Below are 23763 nucleotides of genomic sequence, written 5' to 3'. Positions count from 1 at the left end.
CTGGCTTCATGTGCATTTGTGTTCACGCTGAGCATCACCCTCTGTTTCCTTTTGTTAATTCTGAATCAGACTTCTGGCTGCTGTTTTACCCCATGGGGTGATCCCAAACTTCATGCGCTCGTTCCTGCCAGCAAGAAGGCAGACTCTGCTCACAGGCAATGTTTCTCTGATTTTTACTCAGTAGCACTTTTTACACATTAAATACTAACATATTGATCAATTGGCGTGTTGCCTTTGAATATCTCATAGGGATTGAAGCCAGAATAAGGGTTCAAATGCAGAAGTACTCTTCTGCATAATGTTACTGTCTTTTGCCATTTATGATAGTGTATAAATCTCCAAGAGCTGCAATTCAGAGTTCCAGCTTGGTGAATCTGATAATGTCCATTTGCTTACAATACCATTTTTCATTGTTGTAGCTATTAACTTCGTTACTTTTTGTAATGCTCTGGGTAGAATTTTTACAAATATTTGAAGCCTTTGGCTAGTTGTCTAAATGAAGAGCTATCACTGTAAATCTTCAAGACATCTGCCTAGAGATTTTTCAAATTTGGAGCAATAAAAAGTTTGAGTGTATGATATTGCACTGTGCTTCTTTATACTGAGAAAGCAGAATGATTCATAACTTAGAATATGCCTGAAATAGAACAAACGTTCGCCAGTACCATTTGGGATCTAACTCAAAGCAGTTAATTGAATTAGATGAAGACTATATTTCTGTATGACCTCTGTATAAGGCGGTCTGCCATATTTCCCTGAGGTGATTTTCTGGAATGTTTTCCAAAACCAGCAAAAGTAATTTGAAAAGTATGTGATATTTGGCATAAATGTAATTTTGAAAAAGTTTACCTGTTTTTACTGCAGCAATCTGTTGTCAGTTTACATCTTGAATGTTTTAGGAGCTAAAGAAACAAGGTAACGTTACCATAATAATGACATACTCATACATTTGGACGTGCAGAGTATAATTAAAGAAACATCCACTAACTAAGGTATATCCAGCTGTACAGCAGTCTGGAGAGCTGAGCAAAGATGGTGGAATTCTGTGGTCTGTAGTTCGTTTCAACAGAATAAAATTGCATGGAATAACAACAGAACAATGGAACAGAATAAAAGTGTGTGTAATAGTTCAGCAATGTTTTTGAGCAGCGTGGCTTAGCTGTAGTCTCTGGTGCCAACAAATGCTGGGTTTTGCTCTGCTGTTATTTAGAATTAGCCACTCAGCTGTATGAAGTGCCTGCATCTTGCACCTTCTGACTGACATTTCAGGCTTGACCTCAGACGTGATGGTGAAATATCATTTTCCAGAATATTAGAGAAGTGACTTAGCTGTTTGAGTGTGATAATGATACTGTATGTTCTCTGATATTAAAATGTCGTGGTTTTCAACTGCTTTAACAACATAATGGGATTTTTTTTCATGGAAACAGTCCCTTCAAAAAACGTTGATAGTAGTGGCACAGTTATAACATGTTGAAATCTGAATGCTAAGCAGAAGGACGTGGCTAAAATTGCTGTCTTGAGGCAAGACCTTAGCAAAACGGTAGCATAGTGCACATGCAGATTTTGGGCTATGCTGCAGAAACACTGTTATCGCAGATATGTGAATATTTATTGCTTTGAAAATGTCTACTCTGATAAGTTTTTGGCTTCTTCAGAGTGAAAGGATGATTATAAGCAATTGTACAAGCACCGGCCATTGAAGTCTTGCCTGTACAACAGAAACAGTGCTGCCACAGTTTCATTGGCAAGTCTGTAAAATAGTTCTATCTCTTCTTTTAATAACAGAAGTTAAGACAAATAAGGTTCTTTCAGATTTGGCCCAGTGAGGGATTTTCCAGCTTAGAAACTATGGGAAGAGAGTCAGTTTTTCACATCTCAAGCCAGCGTAGCTTGCTATTTGGCAGCAACACCATTTCAGTCAATTGCAGTCTGGCCCCATTTGCTAGTGCCTTCTATCCCAGCTTTAAGCTTTCATTGAAAACTGGCTAAATGTTTGCCTTTGTCCGTGCTGCCTGTATTCCTTCCTTTATTTTTCTCCCTGGAATCCTGAGTTACAGGATACTAGCATTTCTGGGTCAGTTTGTGTCTTCTTTCTTAAAAGGGAAAACAATTCAGCTTGTGAAATAAGGCTTGATAAGTGGTACAATAAGATAAGAAGATAGTAGTTGAAGGGAACACGAGCATTTTGGTGAAGCGTCGTCTCACCTCTTCCCTTTCATTGTTTGGTCCTTAGCCCACTCTGTCATTGCAGTTACCTCTTTATGCTTAAATTTGGAGACCCAAGACAAGGTCTCACTGCTGTATCTTAATCTGATTCTTTTTTTCTCTTATAATCTGCATGGAAGGAAGGCTGGTGCAGCTAACAGTTCATTGCAAACTGAACATCAGGACCTTGACTTAGAGTATACGGAAAAAAACACTGTGTTTACAGAACACACCCAAATCCTTGGATTTAAAGAGGTAAACCCTTCTTTGCCTAGGGAAAACTAATTTGTGATCTCTCAAAGACACAGTTCCTCTGCAAGCTGTGTCTAAAACCCCTTGGTTTGTGTCCATAAGTCTGGAAATCTTCTGTGTTAGTCACACTAAAAATATTGTCTGTAATGAAGCATGATTCAAATAACCCCAAAACTCTAAAATGAAATAGACAAAAAAATAATAATAATAGTAAAGCAGGTAACTGTAAATATTTAGGACAAGTGAATAAATGTCTCTGCAGTCTGTATAAATGAAGCTACTCTTCTAGGAGGTAAATTCTGACTTGTAGGTAGTAAATGCCTTCTCCCAGACCATAATATGTGGAAGATGTTGGGAGGGATCACGTTTTGTACGCAGTCAATCAAATTAATAATTAGGTCCATTCTCCTTATCTATTTCCAATTTTCAATCAATGTAAGGGCCACTCTGAGAGTCGCATGCCTGAGGCATCACAGATCCTTCAGGGTTTAATTAGGATTCCCAGTGCTGCAGCGTGCTCTCTTAGGCCTGTCAGTTACCCTGCTCGCAGGAGTTAAAATGACTCTTCATATGACTTATCAGATTTGATCATTTAATTGATTCCCAATTCATCATCTAATTCATTTACATTTTCCTTTCCACACATGGAAATACTGTTATGGGATGACAGCTATGTTGCCCAGTAAAATTCCTGGCAATACTCAAAGCCCAAGTCTTCAGCTAATGAAATAAAAACAGACTGATTGGGAGTGGTTTCCGTAAATTTTTGTAATTATCTTCAATAACATTCAGCCAATGGTTTTTACAGAAGTCTTTTTTGGAACCTGCTCCTTAAGCATGCATTTCTTTGTATTAACAATTGTAAGGTTCTTAATGGCTGAATGAAAAGTAACTAATGACAATAAATATATTTATTCTGATGTCTTTATATGCATTCAGTATGTTTATTACTAAATGCCTCAACAATTAATTGCTTTTGCAGTGTAGCACATTGCTCAACTCACGCATATCGCTTGTATTTGCCATCAGCACCTTTTAAAAGATGTGATCCAGTAGGTGCAGCACTCCCTGATTTCTTTCTACACTAATGGTTTAGAAGCATGCAGGCGTTGTTATATTTGCTAACGTGTATTGCTTAATATAACAAGGAAGGACACTTTTTTCTCCAGGGAAGGTAACTATTGGCCTTCAGTAGATACTAAGATCCCAGTTTGGTGGTGCTGTGTGAAAAGCAATCAGTCAAAAACACTCCTCTTTGGAGAGAATACTTTTCAAAACAGCGGAAAGTTGACAGTAATTGAGGCTGTATATTTCGTTTAAGTTTTAGAAGTGTGGTCTAATTTCACTGCTGCTATTTCATACATCTTACTGCACCTTATGATCAGTCTCTTTACGGTGAGCAGTCTCTTCTATCTGGACACCTTTTCAATGTGGATTCTTAGACTGTGTAGTCAGGGAAGTCCCGTCTTGTCGGAGGGCTGACTCTGTGAGAGAGTTAAACTGTTAGGCCACATGTCTAGTTTCTTTTTAATTATGAATTCATGGGATTAGAACATTTATATAAACTCTTGAATCCCATTTTTCATTTTCCTAATCTTACAGCTTTTAACAGCAAGTGCACATAGTTGTTATTTTGTTCCTCATATTAGATGTAAACTTTCTTTGTAATACTGTTGTTTCGTTTGGGGACAGGGAAGAGAAACATTGAAATATTTGTAATATATTTACAGGAATTAAAATAACATAATTGGTGGTTAATAAAAAATTTAAATCTATTACACGTTTTTTTTATAACAATATTAGCCAAAGCAAGGCAGTGACCCTTTAGTAGGGTTGCATTGCTCAGCTTGAGCACATAGTTTGAAGTTAGCGCATTTTTGTTTGCTGGGAGGAAGCTTGTTCGTTTGTTGAGGTCTGGTTGGTTAGTAAAGCAATGGGAGCAGCGAGCATTTGTTCTGTTTATTCCACATTTTTGAGGCACGTGCAATACAAAGGAGATAGTAAATTGTCTTCATTGAGAGAATGGAAATTGTTGGGATCTCTTTGGTCATCTAATTGTGTGATGCTTTGATTCACTGGTGTCTCTCCAACAGCTAGCCTTGTGAATAGCGTGCTTTTCCAGGGCAGTGGAGGAGAGTTAGCTGGAAGCGAGTCTGGATGATCTCTTTCAGAAGAACTGAAATACATTAAGATTGCCTTAATCTGATTATGAAACTACACCCCAAACTTCATTTCTCTCTCTTCCTCTGTTCACCGGGTCAACATGGCTGTAATACCTTGGTTGATTAGGAATCCTGGATGTGTTTTGGTGTGCTGCTTTGAACTGATCTAGCATGAAATGTCTAGCCAGTCTGTCTGGAATAGACCTGTAATCAAAATTTCCAGGAGATTTTCTTATTTCCAGTTCTTAAATGATGCCACCTGTTAAGGTAAGACGTCCACAATGCATGATGCTAATTAGTGTTTTCCTTACAAATTCGTTCTCTTCATTTATTGACTAAAGCATTCTGCTTGCTTACTTTTTTCTTGTATTTTCTTTGGTTTTCTTTATTGTCCTTGACCTAGATCACAGTTATTTAATGATAAACTCTAACAATAATCTTTCTTAAATATCTGCAGTGTGTATATGCAGAAAAATCCTGCCTACCTATCTCCCATTTCACCCAGTAAAGGCTCCCTACTCTTTTTCATAGTAGCCAATGAAGAACTTAAGAAAGAAAACAATGGGTGCTGCACTTTGAAAAGTGCTGTTTAGTGTTTAGACAAAAAATACTGTCTCTACTTATGCTGCTTGTCAATAAAAATTTATCCTCAAGTGTTTGCTAGTTCCTTTCTTCTCTGCGAAATATTCTCTGGGGAAAGTGTAATTGCTTTATTGATTGAATAGTACACGATTTTAAATAGTTGTACGAGTAGTTGACTTTTAAAGTGGAGTTACAAAAGTTGCTCTTGAACCTGATTAGTTCAGCAAGCATAGCATAAAATTGTTTTCAGCACAAACACAGGAGTTCAGAGTTCACATAGCAAGATCACGGAGTTGTCCTATCTGTGCAATGACAATAATTACAGTCATTATTCATTTTATTTTAGAAAATATTGGAGTAAAATGTTAGAAAACCTTACATACATTATGTTAGAAATGTAGGGGTTTTCTGATATCTATGAAGATTCGACACTGATTTTATTAAAAAAAGAAAAAAAAAAAGGCAAGCATCCTCTTATCTATTTTAATTCCAGCTGCATATATATAGAAAGAGGTGCATGTGGTGAAATTTGACCCTTCGGTGACTGAAAGCACAGGCTGTACGGGATTACAAAGTATACTTATATTCTCAAAAGGAAATATATTCTCAATTTACAGTGAGCCTTGAGTAGGAAGCACAAAAAAGAAAAAAATGGTTTTTTTCAGTAAGCGAAGAAAATTTTAAATTTATAACTTTATGCAAGATTGCCAGGTCTTGAGGCAAAAAACCAGAGCATGTATCTACTTTGCAGTTGCAAAAATAATTACATGATGACTACCTGTGGAGTAATCTCTAATGGATTACATTTAGGTTAGTATTTCATTGTGTAAAGAGACAAAATTATTCATAGTAAAAAAAAAAAAACAAACCCAACAAAACTTGTTTTGATGTCTCTATGGCCTGGACCTTTGATGTCATCCTAAGGCATTCTGTTAATTTGTGAAAGGTCTTCCTTTACAGACAAGGTCCTATGCTTGTAAAGCTGATCTGAGAGGAAGAACAGTAGAAATTACTAAAGTAATTAGGATTTGTTATGCAAGTAGTGGACTTCTTTGTTGCTTCAAAGGTGCTAAAAGCCATCCAAGGTGCTATCTGATCGGCTTTCCTCTTAAATTTACAAGGTCTTTCAGACTTGAAAAGCACTTATGGTATATTAAGATCACTTCACTTGATTTTTTTTTTTTTTTTTTTTTTTTTAACTTAAGGGCACTTCTTTTTGTATATCTCTTAGCTTTATCCAAGTGATACAATCTTCAGCAGTAGCAAGAGACTTGTTACTCATGGTCAAAACACCCCTTTTATTGTGTTGCTGTGGAAGTGCGGTGTAGCAAATAAACTCTTCTGCACTTTCATGTGCTGTTGGCACTGGGAACTTGATATGCAGGGGGGTTTAGTAACTTGGTGCAACTTCTGTTTGTTCTTCTGTTATTTTCTTTATTTTGGAGAAGTGGAAAAAAAAAAAAAGAAGCAATAATATGACCAGTGGCTCTAAGCCAGATCAAGTCTCTATTAAAGTAAATAGAAAAATTTCTTTGACTTCAACAGAAGCAGTGTCAGCCTAGCCACTCATGCTACAGGATTTACTCTATCTGGATGGCTTGAGGACTACTTGGGAACACAAGAAGTTGCATCTGGTTATTAATGCCATATTCAGTATAAACAGAATAAGTATATGTAAGGTTTTCAGTGTATATGAGTAGTATTTGAATGCTCCCATAACCAAAATAATTTGATGTATCCAATTTTGATGCACCAGTATTTAAGGCAATGAGGTAAGGAAGCTGTGAGAGAATGCAGGTTAAACTTAATAAAGTTTTGTTGAAAGCAGAGGGAAGCTAAAAGATTGCTCTTTTGACTTACCTTTCTGAGTGACTGAAAATTACATCATTTCCCCTTCTGAAAATATATTATTTCCTGTAGATGTAACCTGGATTAATTAAATAGCTGAGAGTATTGTCAATTTTCCCTAGTCCACAGAAGGAAAATATCCATGGGTTTTGCTTTTTAGAGAGAGAAATTCTTTGTTCCTAGATGGAGCATTCTTTCTCAGGTTTTTGTATGCCAAATAGTAGGTGTGCAGTTGTTTCGTTTTTAAATAGACTGTCTAGACTAGATCTGCTCAAGAGACCTAACTCATCCAAGTGAACATGTTCGTCCAGCAGCATCTCTTTGTTGTAGACTAGATGACCTCCAGCAGTCCCTTCCAACCTCAATTATTCTATAATTTCTTCATTAAGTCCCATCATTCCTTTGTATTAGTTTGTATTGTTAAAGGGATAGAGACATTTTATCTTTGATTATCCTCTCTCAGTGCATCCAGAAACCTCAAGAATGAAACTGAAATATTTGAAATGTTAGTGCTTCAGTCTGGAAGGGCATTGGTAAATTCAGGGGATATCTGTTGAGGTCTGCGATGTACTTCAGTCCTGTTGGTGCACAGATGGTTTTTGGTACTTCCAGACATTATATCCTGTTTCTAGAACAGTGGTAAAATATTCTGTATTTATTGGTTTTGATTCCCATTTACACTTCCATATCAATCTGGAACTTTCCCTGTTGTGTATTATGTTATAATGAGGCATGCTGGACACATAGGTGTGTGACTGTAGCTACTGAATTGTAGGATACCGGAATGTGAGGTAGATGTACTTGAAAAGAAAACATAGAAGATAGTCCTGCTGATTATTGACAGGGTTATATTATTGCCAATACTCCTCCAACACAAAGAACAAGTTGTTTTTGCTTCCTCCCTTCATTTTAGATTATATAGCATTGCGGAAAGTAGGTGTGAGAAAGGTATATCCCTCTGTCCCGGAGAAGATGCCCCATTTGCCCTGAGACCATTTTAAAAGGTCTTAACAGCATGAAAGACCTTACAGAAAGGAATGGTTTGGTGGCAGAGCTGTACCTGCCAATCTGTAAGCACACCCACATTCCTCAACGTCTAACGATAAATCACACCTCGCTTTGAAGCAGCGTGAACAACCAAACCATTATTCAGTAGTGAATGTCCATATATCTGTGGTCCATGGCTTGGGGGATGTATTTTTTGCTGCAGATTCTTGGCACTATTTACTGTTGACACAAGATTGTTGAAGGTAGCAAGAGTGACAGATAGCTGCATGAAAATCCTGAGAGTCCTTTGGTTGTAATGTATTTATCCATTACCATATCCTTTGTTCAGTGTGGATGGAGTAACAGCAGTGGAGAGGACTAGAATGTTACATTTGTTATCATTTGAGTTATTTATTTTTAGATTAAACCTAATGCCACTTACTTGGCAAGACTTAGGAACGCCATTATTCTGTTGAACTGTGTCCCTGTGTGGTGGTCTGCTGAGCACAGTATGATGCCTCTCCTCTCCCAAAAAGCAAAACAATCACACAGCTATTGATAAAATTCGTAGTGGGTGATGGGAGGGAACTGGAGTTTCCTAGGCCTGGGCTTGGCCAAATGATGAGAATGAATAAATTCTAGTAATGAAGCCACAATAAAAATGTTTCCTTTGGTGATAAAAGGTAGTAAAACTGACTTCTTCCAAATGAAGTATGTGGCCCTGGCTCAGGCTAAGGGGTGACTCCTAGAGATCAGGTTGTTTTTTTTTCCTTGAAAAAGATACAAGCCAAGTTGCAAAGATGAGCTTGGCTAAAGCTGCACAAATTTTGGCATCTTATAATGTCAACAAAGAACAGGGAAATTTAGCTAGGTTGTTCATCTTTGCCATAAATTCAGGGATAGGTGCAATTCGTAGGGCCAGTGGCCAATCTTTAATCAAAAACCTCTGAGTTGTTGGCAGGCTGACCTTGTATCTCAGAAAAAGAGGGGCCAAAAGCAATCTCTGCTGTGCTTCTCCCCAAGTGACCTTCTGCCTGAGCAGAAGACATTGTGCCTTCAGCTGCGGTAGGAATCGTGTGCTCACATGCCAGGCAGATGCTGTGCCACACACAGCCGAGTGAGGCAGCTCTTCTGTGTGGACAGTCCTATGTCTGTGTCAGCCTTCCACCTCTGTCTGTGTTGAAGTCACTCGGCTGGTATGTTGGAAGTTAAATATGAGTTGTACATGGCTTTTCTCTGTTGCTGTGTGGAAGTACCAGAGGTCGTCTGCAGATGCCAAATTAAATTCATGAACTGAATTGTTCATTAAGATAAAGTTCAGTGACAACAGGGACCATTAAAGGCCAAAACAAAACACTTTGTTGTGCTTGCCTGTATCGTTGAGCAATTTTTTACTTCATTTTCTTTATTCTTTCAGTTCTACGGGATGACTTCAGACAAAATCCGTCAGACGTAATGGTAGCTGTGGGTGAACCTGCAGTGATGGAATGTCAGCCCCCGAGAGGTCACCCAGAACCCACTATATCATGGAAAAAAGATGGGACCCCACTAGATGACAAAGATGAGAGAATTACAGTAAGTATAAAAAGTTTTCAACCAATGTAAAAATCAATTAATCTAGAACTACTAGTCTCTTTAGCATGCGGGCATCCTGCCGTACTGCACTTTCTGGGATCTGTCCTTCCCTTGCCTTGGAGGCAAAGCTAATTGGCATTTAGCTTGGAATGCGTTCTCTAGTCTCATACTACTTTATTGCAGGGTAGGCATTTGTTTGTTGAAGAAGGCTATGCAAAACCTATGTTCTTCTGTTCCTCAGAGGAATTAGAAGCTTGCGGAAATGAAATTCATTACATTTGTCGCTCTCCTGTAATTTTCTTCCCTTTTATCCACTTACAAATTTCTGCAGCCTATGATACCTGCCTGCTTTGGTTGGAAAGAGGAACTACTAGTAGTCTAAGTGAGAACTCTTGTAACTCTGTTGAAAAGAATCTGTGCAGAAAATTGTCCGTTGTATTAGGATAAGAAGGCTTTTGGATATAGTCACATTTCTTTAGAGAGATAGTGGCTTATCCTGCCCTCTCAAATTAAGCTGTTTTCTCATTAGAGGTGTTCTCATACTCATTTGTATCCGTAGCTTGCTGAATACAGTACGCGATTACTCAAAAGTATGGATAAAGCAGCGTCTCAAATCGGAGAACTATCCTTCTTTTAATTTTTGACATGTGAAACAATAAGCTATTCAGCCTAAAGAGTTCAAAAGACATTTATGTGCTGCAACATGGTGATACAAAACATCTTTCCATATAGTGAGAAATGGTGTCATCTGAAAGCACATACCGTACAGGATCCTGTTGGTACTGGGAGGGTTGCTAGCGTAAAACAAGGTCAGAGGCACATGCAATTTATAAACCTGAATCATATGCTGGAAAGAGGGAAATTTTTAGTGGAGGAACACCTAAACCCCAGCAATCTAAGCAAAAGATTACCGTATCTGTTTGAGATTTCAGTTGCCTGTTGTTCCATTTGTTTTTTACAAACAAGGCAAAGCTCAGGCATTCTGTAGTGGTGGCATATGCATACATTTAAATTTTTAAGTACCCTACCAAACCTATACTGATTGCTGGCTATTAACTCAGTTCCTCCCAATCATACTTGCTAAGAACTTGCAATTTCCTTTTCAAATCTCCTTCCCACTGTGACAAGTCAATTGACCTGAGATAAAGAGAAGATTCCAGTGCTATTTTGTTTTTCAGGAAATGCTTTCTAAACTTACATTTTCTATTGCCATAATTTTTCTCTTGAAGGATTTTCAGGTGTTGCCTAGTAAGTACATTTCTTTCATTATACATGAAATCTGCTCTTCCAGCTGCCAGAACAAAGACATACCCAGAACAGAAACAAGTGTCACCTACTGGCAGTGCCACCTGTGTTTATTAAAACTGTGCTTAGGATGGAAGACAGACCCTCACTTTGGTTTTCTTTTCTGGTGACTGTGTCAAACACTCACCTACATAGTACTCTTTCACCATGACATCTGGTGGAGTTATCTTGCGTTATCAGTTTCTGCTTCCAAAAACAAACAGATGAAAATGAGTTTTGATGTAGGTGTAGATATACACTTGTTTCACATACCCAAATGAGTTTTTGTTTTCAGAGGTGTAGATTAACAGTGCTGCGATAGCTAGCTCAACTGCATTCGTTTACGTCATATTTGCCTGGCATTGTCTTAAGCAGCACTATTAATATCATGGCTGATTTCTCACACAGGCAAGAGACTGAAGCTACATTGTAATGCAGATTTGCATCGACTTACAGCTGTAGCAGGATCTTGCCAAGTGGATAAATATGCATTCAGATGTATGTCTTGACAGCTTTGCAGCAACCATCTGTATTATCTTGCTAGTGGCTGGGAGGTGAGGGGAGACTGGGACCTGGAATGGACAACATGCTAAAGGACAGATAGGCAAAAAATATTAATTTTGAAACCTGACTTAGAATTATTCCATTTCTGTTAACTTATGTCCTTTAGGTCATTTCCATTTCAGTTTAGTAACAGGAACATAAAGAATTAAGAGTACAACAGCTGAAATGAGGATGAAGTTGTTGGGCTTTAAGTGGTAGATTTCATTTTTACATTAAATCAACCTTTTTTTAAAGAAAAAAAGAGTTTTCCATTTCAGTTCCTGTATTTAAAGTGAACACCTACGTTCATTTGGTGGCAAAATTATCATTGACTCAGTGAGACTGGGTTTCAGGTAATATAACTTGCAGGTGTTACCTTCTTTTTTCAAGCCATGAAATTACCAGATCAGAAAATGTCAAACTATATGTGTTGGTGTTCAATATATATGTAATACCAGTGGGCATTTAATCAATGAAAATACTTCGATGGCTTCCATCCAGTTGTTTTCATTCTTAAAGGCTTGTTGATCTTTTACTCATTGCCATTTTAAGAGTTCTGTACATGTCAAAGGCTGTTCAAAGCATTATGTACTAATGCTTTTCTTTCTGACAACACATTTGAAATAAACATTCAGATTGTTCTTTTTCTGGAAAAAGGGATGACACTTGACCTCTCTTTTTTGATTCATATCTATACTTTCTTCAAAAAGATGATAAGTCCATGAAGCAACCTTATTCTTAATATATGGAAGCTTTTTTCCTCATCTGCAATGACAATGTTGATCTTTGAGTCAGCAGAACTGGGCTTTACAGACTGAGTATTAAGGGTGCCAGAGAAACAGAGGTGGTAGCTTGGTTCCTAACAGAGAGTTTGAAGCAAGAGATGTAGACAAATAGCAGTTAAATAAGATCCAAGTCAAGGCACAACTTCCTCTGGAATGCAATAAAATGAAAATATTCTTTTGTCCTGTCAGGGTTAAGGAAATCAATATGTTTATGTAGGTGAGATAATAAAAATCAAAGTAGTCTTTGCATATTTTTGGTCCATTTGTAGGGCAAATAAATGTGCTTTGAAGAGAAATAAATTTATATGTCTTTCAGGTTATAGACAGTAGTGAATGGAACAAATAAGGGGTATGGGCACAGCTGTCTGCCATGGGGATTATGGAAACAGGCATTTTCTTTGAGCACAGCTCTCAGTACTGCTCAGTTTTAGCACAAGTCAGACTCGGTGTAGGCTCTTCCGTGCACACGTGTCCACTGGGTGCATCTGATGAAGAATCGTCATTAAAACATTTTTTTTCTCTCTGCTCTTTAATATGTTGTGTATAAACAGTTATCTCAGTGCACTGGAGCTAAACATGATTTTTCTCGTGTGTGTTTTTTACACCACAGTATGAAAGCATATGCTCGATGTGGCTAATCCCTCTCCGGGTATTACAAATGAAGTGGGAGTGACAGTCTTGCATGTAAAGCAAATGCTTATCTTTAATTTGATTTGTTGAATTGAAAAACAATTATATGAGGCCAGAGCAGAACTAGCGTGATTCTGTGCTCATCTAGTTAATTTTTCTCCTGGGATTCCTGTGGAATCAAGAATCCCTCCTATGATGTATATAGCTGAAAAGGAGTGCTTCAGTGCAGTCCAGTGAATAGCTCTAATTTGTCACTACGAACAATGTAAAAATAAAATGTATTTTTCCAGTTTCTGAAAGGTTCCATCTGCACTAGGAGAGGCTGTGCGACTCTCCTCTTGGAGGTGAGATGCAGTGGAGAAAGAAGATGCAAGGTGCTGTCTGATGAATAAGAGAGAAGGGAGCTCACCGGGCTGGGGAAGTTCCTCGTTCTGTTTCCAGCCCTTCGTGGTGTTTATGGGTTTGGAACCGCTGTCTTGCCAGGTGAAGTTCATAGACCCGTGAATTGCTTGGAGCGAGGATCTAGGCCAAGACTCCTGGCTCCTAGGTGTCCTCACCAGGAAGAGGGCTGCTCCCAGCGCCATCACTCTAGCCACCTACTTTGCATGGCAGCCCAGTTTCGTTAGGACGTAGCCACGTGTTTCAGGCGCTTACCCTGGCGTCGAAAGCTATGAGCTTGCATTCCCCCAGGCTGAGGAGGAAGCGCAATCGGTCTCCTAGTTTCTGCTGACTGCTGTAGTCACTGGGCTTGGTCTTTCCAAATGTATTTTGTCTAGATGCCGTTGGCAGGAGCATCAGTGGCGGTGAGTACCATTAGCAATGACTTGCTTGGGCGCTCACAGCAATTTTAGTGAATATTGGTTGCTTGTAAGCCTGTGAATACCTCCAGTGGGGGAAATGAAGTGCCTCCAGTCACTTCTCAGCCATCTTCCTGTTGTACCCCAAAACCTCCCACTACTTTTCAAGCGGTGTCCCCACTGCCTTCCTACCACACACCACTGCAATGACATTTTCACCTCATTCCCCATCCATTTCCTCCATCTCACAACCTGCCCTTACATCCAGCCAGCCTTTTTCTCCCACCTGTCTCGCCCCACTCTATCAGCTGATTAGTGCTAACTGCTTGTGTGGAGGTAACAATTTGGAAGCTTAGACAAGGAAAACCTCCAGCTGTGTGCTGTAATGTGAAGGCACTCTTCCTCTGGCTTTGCCCTTGATGTAAATGGCTGGTGTGCTGTGATTTGTGCTGAAGGCGGTGTCGTCTGCCTGCCTTAGGTTTGCTCAGAGCCTCCCTGGAGGAACTGTGTTGCTGCTCCATCTTCTTTGTGAATCCCATATGCGATTGCCTGTATAGAAGATGCTGACATCAGTAATCTAACCAAGATGGTGGGGCCTTTGAGCATATCTTTAGGCAAAAACTGGCAATAATTACAGACTCTCAGGAGCACAAAGCATTCAAAGAGGATTTTGTGACTCTGCCATCTAGACAGGGGAACCTCCGTGCGCTTTTGGATCTCTCTCTCAATTTGTCCCATATTTTAAGGGCAATGCCTGCATGATTAACTAAGCCTCAGTAAAATCAGGAAGCAGTCAGAGTGCCTGTAATTATCAATACTTCCCCAGTGGGGAGAGTGTATTCGTACCTTGCATAAGGTCAGGAGCAAACTGATGTTTGAGCCAGGTTTGGAGGTCAGGGTTTCACAGCTTCTGCTGTTCCTGCCTCATGACCAACAGTAGCCCATGCTTCAGGAAACTTCCTAATTTTTCACATGAAGTCGCTGTGTAGGAGGTAGAAGAAAAAAGCTATGCATATTGAACATGAAATTTTAATAGGTAAAATCTTTTACATATACATGAAAAAGGATGCTGGTACCTAAAAAAGAAAGCCTTTGTAATTGAATACAAAAAGCAAAGCCTTTGCATTGAATCTTTGGTGCAGCACTGTGATTGCAATTTCCTCTCCTTCATATTAACTCTTACCTATCATTTATCCTGAATCATCCTCATTTGATTTTTAAAAGAAAAAGCTTGAGAAGCCATTTATCTTTTCTTGTTCAAGTTTCTTAGCTTTTAAGATCAAAGTTACAGGATGAATAATGCATACAGTCTTTCATTCCTTTTTTGTGTGGCTGTCTTGTGACATCAACAGTTTTGAATGACTTACACTCTTATTTTAGATAAGTTGTAACTTGAATTCTTGATTCCTGTTTTGTTTCCTGGCCCTTAAATAGTACATCACAAATATGAAGCATTTGTTGTGTCTTGCACAATAGTATTTTTACACAAGAGTGATGAAAATCTTTTCTGCAAAATGTGAAAACAAAGCCTCTGATCTTCTGCTGTGACAGGAAAACCTCCTTAAAGGTACCATCCACAGGAAGACGTTTTCTTTATTTGCCCCAGATCTTTTGTTAATGAATTGTCAAAAAGAACTTCGTTCATTCTTCTTGGTGGAAACCATTCACAGTCTCATTGTGCTTTGGCAAGTTTAAAACTACATAGGTGATCCCAATGTGATCTCAATCATAACAAGAAAGAGAAAAGAAATGGAAGAAACTACTGTGCCTATCGGTTAAAAAGGAAAAGAGAAAAGCGTTGTTTGTATTGGAGGGAACAGTGGAAAAAGCAGAAATTAATTTGCTGTTTAGGAAAGAGGCCTTCCCTTCCAAAGTTAAATTGCAGTGGGAAAAATTGCAGAGGAGAGGTGAATCAAGAATAAGGAAACAAAAACTGATCAAATTTGTTTCTGTGTGCTGTGCAGGAGTAACAGACTTAACCCTTTAAAACAGCTACGCTCCTGACGCAAACCATACTGTTGTGGTGCTACTCCAAATTAATTCAAGATGTTTATCCTTATTTCTTTCTTCTCCACTTCTCTTTTTTTGCTGACCTCTCTTTTTTTCTTTAGTTTATTAATCATTAATCTCTTAACATTTTAATCTCCCCAGATTATGGATTTTAGATACGTAGCAAAAGAAACGCATATTCCTGTAGAAGACGTAATGCTTAAGGTAACATAGTCTGTCCTATGGAGAGCTGCATGAAAGATCATGGCCTGGGTGCACAGCACACAAAGCAATGGGGCTGAGGGGAAGGGGAGGAGCAAGTACCTACAGTTCAGGGTTTTGTTTCATTTTAATTGTTTTTCTTTTTTTGGGGCAGATTAAAGGGCAGGCAGCAATTTCCTATGTGCCCCAGGAGGGTTAGAAAGAGAAGTGTATTTTTTCTTCTGATTCCCAATATGTATTTGTTGCCCCCCAGCAATTTCCTTTCTTCCAGTCCTTTTTCTTCATTCGGTTTCTTTTCCTCACTCCCTGAGAGGGTTAGCTTCCCACTCTACCTCTCTTTTTCCTTCATCTGCTGCTCCCCACAATGGTGGCTTCCTTGAGGATCAAGAGTAGTTTTTGTCAATGTTTTCTGTTTCTTCTGATATTAATATTGCTTCCTCTGGCAACACAACTGGAGCTGCTGTGAGTTAACTTGGCACCCCAAGGTCAAAAAAATGTAAAAGATTGTGAAAGATAATTTGGAACCACACAGCTGTCCCAGAGGGTAGCGAGAATGTCTCTAAATCCTCCTGTTTCTTGATCTTAGTTTTTCCAAAGTGTGATATTGTTTTTCTGCATTCATGCTTAAACCTCTGTTTCAGGGTCCCTGTTGCTTCTCTTGGAGTCTCTATGCTCTGCAAATTCCACACATCGTTCAGAATGTGTCTTCTGGATAATCTCCCTTGTTTTCTGTTCTGACCGTGGCATGTGCTTCTGTTGTCTCCTGCGCTATCATCAGGGCACCTTTCTCATCTTCCTCCTCAAGTCTCTCTGCGTGCCTGAAGTTTCCCCTGCTATGTCTAAACCACTTGGGTTTCAACATCTACACAACCACTCTTTCTGTGCTAAGGCAGAGAGTTCTCCTGGTACTTCCTGCTATGCTGCTGCTTCCACTGCCATTGTTTTACTATCACCGGCATATCTGAGCTCTTTTTAGTGGTATGTTAATCTTTGATTAGCATTTGTCACCTTGTTCTGTATCTTGTTTGTGGGTATTTTGGCTGAGCCCTAAAAGCATTGCTGCCTTCTACAGAGAACCCTGCTCATCTTGGAAGGGTGTAAAAAATCTGACTAATAGCCTAGGCTAACAGAAAAAAGAGAAAATATCGGATGTACTTTTATTTTTGTATTAATTTTCCTCTTTCTTTTCTTCCATCTTATTTGGAGTCTTACCATACTCACATCATTTTTCAGACTCAGCTCTTTGAGATGAAACTTTTCATCTCTGACACATCCATGAGTAGTTTCCAACTCTGACCACAGCTGTTAATAGTGACAGCTTGTATTTCTACAAGCACTGAAGTAAAAGTGGATTGAAAATCCTACCCTATTACGAGATTCTCTCCTCGCAGCTTTTTGCAGGTTTGCTATTTTAAAGAGCATAGCAATGCAGACTTTTTCAGGCAGATGTGAGCTCATTCACTTTGCTCTTTGAATCGACCAGAAGCCATATGGCAGCGGTTAATGTGGCGCCGAGCCTGAGCTAATAAGCCCTGCTGAGAGACAGGCTGGATCACTCCAGCACGGTGCTGTACTAATATGGCCACACAGCTTCTGTCACGCCGAGGGTAAGGGCAAAATGAGCTTGCGTTGGCTTGAAGTCACCATGTGCCAACCCAAAGCAAATGGCCTGAAAACACCCGTGTGGACATTCCCTTCCTTCTCTATAGCTCTTACAGTCAACTGTCTGAATACTTTCTTCATTAGCGTGATGTTTGCTGCAAGAAAAAGTTGAGGAAAAAGCTCCTTATTTACTCTGAAGTGTTTCACAGAATCACAGAATGGTAGGGTTTGGAAGGGACCTCTGTGGGTCATCTAGTCCAACCCTCCTGCCGAAGCAGGGTCACCTACAGCAGGCTGCACAGGGCCTTGTCCAGGCGGGTCTTGAATATCTCCAGAGAAGGAGACTCCACAACCTCCCTGGGCAGCCTGTTCCAGGGCTCCGTCACCCTCAGAGGGAAGAAGTTCTTCCTCATCCTCAGGTGGAACTTCCTACGCTTCAGTTTGTGCTCCTTGCCCCTTGTCCTGTTGCTGGGCACCACTGAAAAGAGTTTGGCCCCATCCTCCTGTCACCCGCCCTTGAGATATTTGTAAGCATATATCAGGTCCCCTCTCAGCCTTCTCTTCTTCAGGCTGAACAAGCCCAGCTCCCTCAGCCTCTCCTCATAGGCGAGATGCTCCAGTCCCCTCATCATCTTTATAGCCCTCCGCTGGACTCTCTCCAGTAGCTCTTCATCTTTCTTGCAGTGGGGATCCCAGAACTGGACACAGTACTCTAGATGAGGCCTCACTAGAGTGGTGTAGAGGGGAAGGAGAACCTCCCTCGACCTGCTGGCCACACTCCTCCTAATGCACCCCACGATCCCATTGGCTTTCTTGGCAGCCAGGGCACACTGCTGGCTCATGGTCAACCTGTCGTCCACCAGTGCACCCAGGTCCCTCTCCACAGAGCTGCTCTCCAGCAGTTCCACCCCAAGCCTGTACTGGTGCATGGGGTTGTTCCTCCCCAGGTGCAGGACCCTGCATTTGGCTTTGTTGAACCTCATCAGGTTCCTCTCTGCCCAACTCTCCAGCCTGTCCAGGTCACGCGGAATGGCAGCACAGCCTTCCGGTGTATCTACCACACCTCCCAGTTTGGTGTCATCAGCAAACTTGGTGAGGGTACATACTCAATGCCAAACATTGTTCTAATTATTTTAAATGACTCATAATTAACCTTGAATCTTTTATGCAAGGTTGCTGAATAAGGTGTAGGACAGGGTAAAAAATGCATTAGTTCACACTTGATGTGATGTCTTTTCAGGAGACATCTCCAAAGGGCAGTATTGGCCTGTGGAATTAGTGGAAGGGGAAGGGGCACCATGATGCAGGGCAAAAGGGTGGCCCAATGTCAAACATCTGTGGACTGGAGAGTACACCAGGTTCTGTAGGCTTGTGCTGGCTATCACAGAGACTAGATTTTGCATTTAGGACCAAACTGACCTCATGTGTTCCCAAGGGCATTTATAGACTATGTTCACACTAATTGAAAGTACTGGAATTAAAACTCTTCATAATTCAGCGTTAGATTAAAAGGCTCCTTGTAGTCATTTAATTGCTGGTATTTTAAACCAAGTTATTGCTGATCATACTGTACCTCTAGCTTAAGAATGTGTATTCTTTCTGGTTTTTCTTTCAAAAATGTTCCTTAGCATTCGCTATTTTGTCTTCTTGCCACTTAAAATGTTAGGCATTAGACATGCATAACTATGGTTTCTCGGTATTGTTTCACCCATCAGTAATGAACAGTATGCCTTTAATGTGAACTAAATATGTATTTTTCTATGCTCAACTTTATTTTACACTGATTTCTAATTTTAAGTGTACAAGTCAAGTGAGGAAGAATGTTCTTTTGCAAATGCTGTGCGGACTTAAAGGAATTTGAAAACTCATCACTGAGTCAAAATGCTTCGTGGATTTGTTTTGTCCCTAGTCGTGAACTGATGACCTAGATAATAAAAGAAAATAAATGCCTGCATCAAATAGAGTATGTGTTAGATATCTGAGTTTTGAGACTTCAACAGGCCTAGACATTAGACTATCAGGATTTTCCTATTAAGATGACTTACTGAAAGTTTTGAACGTCTGGGACCATCTGAAATGATAGAAGTGGAGCCTGGGAAGCTTCTCCTTAAAAATAATGGAAAAACAGGTGGCTGTTATCTCAGACTAGGTTACTTGAGCTATCCAAAGCGTGTAGGACTTTATTATTTGAGTGGTTAGGAGCAAAGGTGATTTATTATGCTGAGAAAGTAAATTCTTTGTTTGGTTTGGCTGACAGTCTAGTTGTTGGGGGTTTTGGGGATGGGTAAGGGAGATGAAGAAAGGATGTGGGAGGGAAATTATTTCTTCATTCACTTTATTCTCGTAATGAAAAAGAAACATTTTTCTTTGGTTAGTTTTTTTAAGCAGTCAGAAAAGGATCCTTTGCTTATATTATGCACAATAAAGATGAAGGTTAGGTTTAGAAAGTTAGTTCTTCTCCTCCCCTCCCTTCATCAGCTGCATGGATATCCTACATGTGGAGTGTGGACATCCTTCTCTAAGGTAAAAATCCATTCCTGGCAACACCGTTCTTCCCAGCCCCTTGGGGACTGCTGCGCTGTGTGCCTGCTCCAGTTCCTCATCATGAGCAAAAACAATGAGAAGCAAAGCAATATTTGAAGAATCAGACTTTCAAAGCCTTTTATGAATCTGACACACCGAACATTAGGACTCATACTGGGAAGCGTGCACACTGTACAGGCAGAAAACATGTTTAGAGTTCAGTCCGTTGGATGTGGAACTCAGAATCCCTATGGATAAAATGTGCGGAAAAGTGCTAGAAATTTTGTGCTTTCCAAAGTACTTTCATGCAGACTCCTGGACATGGGAGCCTTTTACTTTTTTTTTTTTTTTTTTTTTTTACTGGATTTACTTTTACTTTATACTCATATGCAGAGATATTTCCATTAGTAAAGAATGAAAGACCTTTTAACACACAAATATCCTAAAGAAATCGATGTATTATTTGTGGCAAGTCTATGTGAGTGAAGTGAAGCAACCCAGCTCCTCACTGTGTTCACTGTTTTCCAAACACTGAAACCCTCTCCTTTTGGAGGGGGAGAAGGTGGGGGGGGAAAAAGGTACATTTTTGTTCTTCAAAGTCTCTAGTGGACCTTATAAATTTGATTGTTCTTGGCATTTTGGTATTCCTAGTCGCTTGCACACTGCAGCAGCCACATGTTGCCACTTAAAATCTAGATATCAGATAGCTGCTAACTGAGACTTTACTGTGTATCATGCTTTTTTTAGGAATTAGTTTTGTAAAGTAAAAATGACACTAACTCTAAAAGCATGTTTAATAAAACCTCAACAATCTATGTGCTGAGTTTGCACCTACTATGTTCTCATAATCAAACGAAAAATGTAGAATAAAAATAGTAGAGAAGAACAGTGCCCATTTTTGGAGCCTCGAACAGATGTAAGTGATTAGAGCTTCTTGTTTGGTTTGCTTTGATTTTTTGGTCTGCTTTTTGAAAGTTCTGTCAACTTCATTTTTGCTTATTTCACTTTGTTTGGATAGTTTTGCCTTACTGAGTTTCCTGTGATGCTTCTGGTTATATGAAAAGTCTCGTCCAAATCACAGCACTTCAAAAATAATAATTTTTCAGTTCTTGGGTTTCCTCAACCCAACAGACTACTTCTCTCTCTCCAGGTAATAATATACTCACAATTACTTACTGCCAAGTTCAGATATTCACCACATGCAGTAGTGTGGGGCTAACATACACATTGCTGGGTGTTATTCCAGACTCCTGTGTAATATTATGCAGGACCAAGTCCGCCTTCTTGTGGTTGCCCTCCTTAAAAGGAAAAAAGAAAAAGCTACTTTCTTGCCTTATCTAGCCGTAGGACAATTCTTGCTAATACTCATGCTGCAGTGAGCAATTAATTGATTTTTTTTTTTTTTCCCCTTCCTGAAAAATCATTACCTAGCAAGAATCTGTTTGGCACGTAGTTACATAAAGATTGTTCTTTTGTTTAATGTGGAAGTGTGGGTAGTTAATTATACTTGGATCTAATTATGCTTATTGTCTTCTGACTCAACAGCTTTGCTTTTGCCTCTCTCTCTGCTGCTGTTGTCGGTTGTCCACTTGTCTCTGCTGGGCCTCCTGGTTCTGACTGCATGGGGGAGAGCGGGAACATAGATAAGAGGGGGAAAAGTGATTATATTCTTCTCCCTATAAGTTTGAGAGAGGGGAAAAAACCCACAGAACCTCCAGGGAAAATAATGCTGTTAATAAAGTAAAAGATGAGAAAGTGAAATGCTTTCCTGGTGTATATCTCGAAGTATTTTTAGTGCTACATGGAATATATTTAGTTTTGAAACTAACCATAGAGAAGTATGCTTAACTAACTTTGCCTTCTCTCACAAAATGTGAAGCTTGATTCCATGAACAAAATGATTATGAGTCAAGAGCTCTTGACTCTAAGTTTGGGTATTTTGAATCGTTGCTTTTCCAAGTGGCTATGCCATTCAGAATGCCAAGTTTTTGAAGGTGAAAGTTGTTGACATGATGTCTTGGGCTTCCCTCCACCATGGCTCATGTTTCAGACTCTGCAGATCTTGTTCTTCCCACTGATCTGAGTCCTTTATCTCTTAGGATTACTTTGAGCTCTTATGCTCAGTTTGAGCATTTCTCTTGGAGTAAGACCTGACACAAATCAAGCAGGAAAAAAAAGTTGCTTGTTCAGGGTCGTGTGTTACCGTAGAAGCTGCAGGTATCTGACTGAAGCTATTTTATAGTTCGTGGTAGGTATTCCAGACACCAGGAATGAGTGGTTCTGCTCTCTGACAGACCTGTACACTGAAATAGAATCGAAGATAAGCTGTTTTTATCATGAGACTATACAGCCATTGCAACATGATTTTTAGAAGCAAGATGCAAAACATTTTCTACAGGGAAAACTATTGTACACTAAAGGAAAGATTGCCTTAAGGCAGAGTCCTGCGAGCTAAGCAAAGCTGATTGCAGGGCTGCTGCGATCTTCCCATGTGATTTTGGGCAGGCCTTGAAATTGGTCGGTACCTCTTGTACAGCATTTCATGACTCATGGGACTGAATTCATTCATACACGTAAAGCACCCTGACACTATTGCAACAGAGCTGTGTTGTGCCACTTTGCCAAAGTGAAGAGTGTGACCAGCAGGTCTGGAAAGGTTATCCTCCCTCTCTACTCTGCCCTTGCTCCGCACTTCAAGAAAGATGAGGAACAACTGGAGAGAGTCCAGTAGAGGGCTACAAAGATGCTGAGGGGACTGGAGCATCTCTCCTGTGAGGAAAGGCTGAGGGAGCTGGGCTTGTTCAGCCTGAAGAAGAGAAGGCTGAGAGGGGACCTTATAAATGCTTATCAATAGCTCAAGGGTGGGTGCCAAGAGGATGGGGCCAAACTCTTTTCAGTGATGCCCAGCAAAAGGACAAGGGGCAACGAGCACAAACTGAAGCATAGGAAGTTCCACCTGAGGATGAGGAAGAAATTCTTCCCTCTGAGGGTGACGGAGCCCTGGAACAGGCTGCCCAGGGAGGTTGTGGAGTCTCCTTCTCTGGAGATATTCAAGACCCACCTGGACAAGGCCCTGTGCAGCCTGCTCTGGGTGACCCTGCTTCGGCAGGGGGGTTGGACTAGATGACCCACAGAGGTCCCTTCCAACCCTGAACATTCTGTGATTTTGTGATTCTTAATCATGAATAGGCTCTTTTTTGTAGACAGAAAAGTAGAGTAATATTCTCCCTGACTCAGGCCATGTGCCACTCTAGGTGTTTGTGACTGTATAATACTTGCGGGATGTAGCCCAGTTGCAGATATTTTGAGAATTTCTTTTACTTTAACAAAAACATCTCTTTACCATTGAAGATATACGCTGAAGGATCAAAGTGGTTTTGAAATGATTGTCCCTTGTATTCAAGGATTTCAAGAGTTTATTAATAAACTAAGACTGTCTTTATAGTAGGTACTTTGCGTGATTATAACTCCTGGGAAATTTGCATTCACAATGTCTGTGATTAGTGTATTTCATGCAAATACACTTTGCACACATCTGAACTCTCAATGTGAAATTCTGACGTTACTGAAATCAGTGTGAGTATTGCTGGTCTTCGCTGAGGCTAATATTTCACCCTTTCCAAAGAAGTATGCAGTATAATTTATGGCAAGGGAGAAGCCCCTTTTTGAAGTGCTAAATGAGTTGACATTCTTCATCTTTTTGTTGCTGTTGTTGTTACTGCTTCACTTTCTGTTGTTATTGGCTTATTTCTTATTAAGTTACTTTCCTTTTGC

At 39.9% G+C, this 23763-nt stretch overlaps 1 protein-coding gene across 8 annotated transcripts in view; it reads left to right on the top strand.

Moving 5' to 3' along the window:
• ROBO1 (roundabout guidance receptor 1) overlaps window positions 1-23763 on the top strand; it is a 750394-nt gene that overhangs the window by 625699 nt on the left and 100932 nt on the right. For all 8 annotated transcript variants that reach the window (XM_075434010.1, XM_075434043.1, XM_075434019.1 and 5 more), the window contains one exon: window positions 9457-9614. In XM_075434010.1, coding sequence (XP_075290125.1) covers window positions 9457-9614 — 158 coding nt within the window. The remainder of the gene's footprint in view (window positions 1-9456; window positions 9615-23763) is intronic.

The sequence above is a fragment of the Opisthocomus hoazin genome, chromosome 1, assembly GCF_030867145.1.
Source record: "Opisthocomus hoazin isolate bOpiHoa1 chromosome 1, bOpiHoa1.hap1, whole genome shotgun sequence".
Taxonomy (NCBI): Eukaryota; Metazoa; Chordata; class Aves; order Opisthocomiformes; family Opisthocomidae; genus Opisthocomus; species Opisthocomus hoazin.
Note: the sequence above shows the minus strand (reverse complement) of the source record. Positions and strands in the feature narration are given on the sequence as shown.